This window comes from Otolemur garnettii, unplaced genomic scaffold (assembly GCF_000181295.1).
Source record: "Otolemur garnettii isolate 467f Iridium unplaced genomic scaffold, OtoGar3 scaffold00047, whole genome shotgun sequence".
NCBI lineage: Eukaryota > Metazoa > Chordata > Mammalia > Primates > Galagidae > Otolemur > Otolemur garnettii.
The window spans coordinates 13,526,991-13,528,059 of NW_003852442.1; the positions used below are offsets into that span (position 1 = coordinate 13,526,991).

General features: G+C 41.3%; 1 protein-coding gene across 1 annotated transcript in view; it reads left to right on the forward strand.

Moving 5' to 3' along the window:
- TMED6 (transmembrane p24 trafficking protein 6) overlaps positions 1-488 on the forward strand; it is a 15,295-nt gene extending 14,807 nt beyond the window's left edge. Inside the window, 1 exon segment of the mRNA XM_012806137.2 lies at positions 26-488. Coding sequence (XP_012661591.1) covers positions 26-305 — 280 coding nt within the window. The 3' untranslated portion in view covers positions 306-488.
- Positions 489-1,069: the final 581 nt, after the last annotated feature.

Here is a 1,069-nt window from a genome sequence, read left to right on the forward strand (position 1 = left end):
TAGTGCTGGTGAGCATGCAGTTGAGGCTGCATGGCGGAAGGAGAAAATAAAATCTGTTTTCCCTCCCACAGCAGAGTACACGAAAGGTGCAGACCAACATCTTTCACATGTGGCGCTACTACAACTTTGCACGGATGAGGAAAATGGCTGACTTTTTTCTTCTCCAGTCAAATTATAACTATGTGAACTGGTGGTCAACAGCCCAAAGCCTTGTAATTATTCTTTCTGGGATCCTGCAGCTGTATTTTTTGAAGCGTCTTTTCAACGATCCAACAACTACAGACACAAAGAAGCCAAGGTGCTAAGCAAGATGCACGACAGCTCCCTAGCTCTTGTCTTCTCTGCGGAAACTTAGTCAAAATTTTGGTCAAATCAGCTTTGTAAAGTCATGGGGAAAAAAATCTCCCTTGTTAATATTTCCGTTTATTGGACTCCTATATAAAAAGGAAAAGAGCAATAAATAACAAAAAATGTTCGAAACACTGGCTAAGCTGGCTATTTCTAAAGTACATATTAAATGTTAGTATCAAAATGTTGTTCATCTGGCTCGGCACCTGTAGCTCAGCAGCCAGGGCGTCAGCTATGTACACTAGAGCTGGCAGGTTCGAATCCAGTCCAAGCCTGCCAAACAGTGACAACTACAACCCCGCCCCCCAAAAATAGTGAGGCGTTGTGGCAGGCACCTGTAGTCCCAGCTACTTGGGAGGCTGAGGCAAGAGAATCACTTAAGCCTAAGCATCTTAGGTTGCTGTGAGCTGTGATGCCACGGCACTCTACCTAGGGCGACATAGTGAAGACTTGTCTTAGAGACAAGTAAGTCTTGTAAGTCTTTTTTAAGACTCTGTCTTAAAAAAATTTTTTAAAGGAAAAAAATACTGTTCATCATGCAGCAGACCTTAACCTGCAAAGAATCTACTTAGGTGTTAACAGAAAATCTCAGAAGGGAGAAGAGTTAAAAAAAAGATGGGCCAAAATGAAGTTTGCTTGTACAAAAAAGCAAGAGTTGGTAGAGTGCCTTCTTGTAGTTAAAAATATTTTATTTTTAGAGATGTCACCTTTTTTTTTAGAC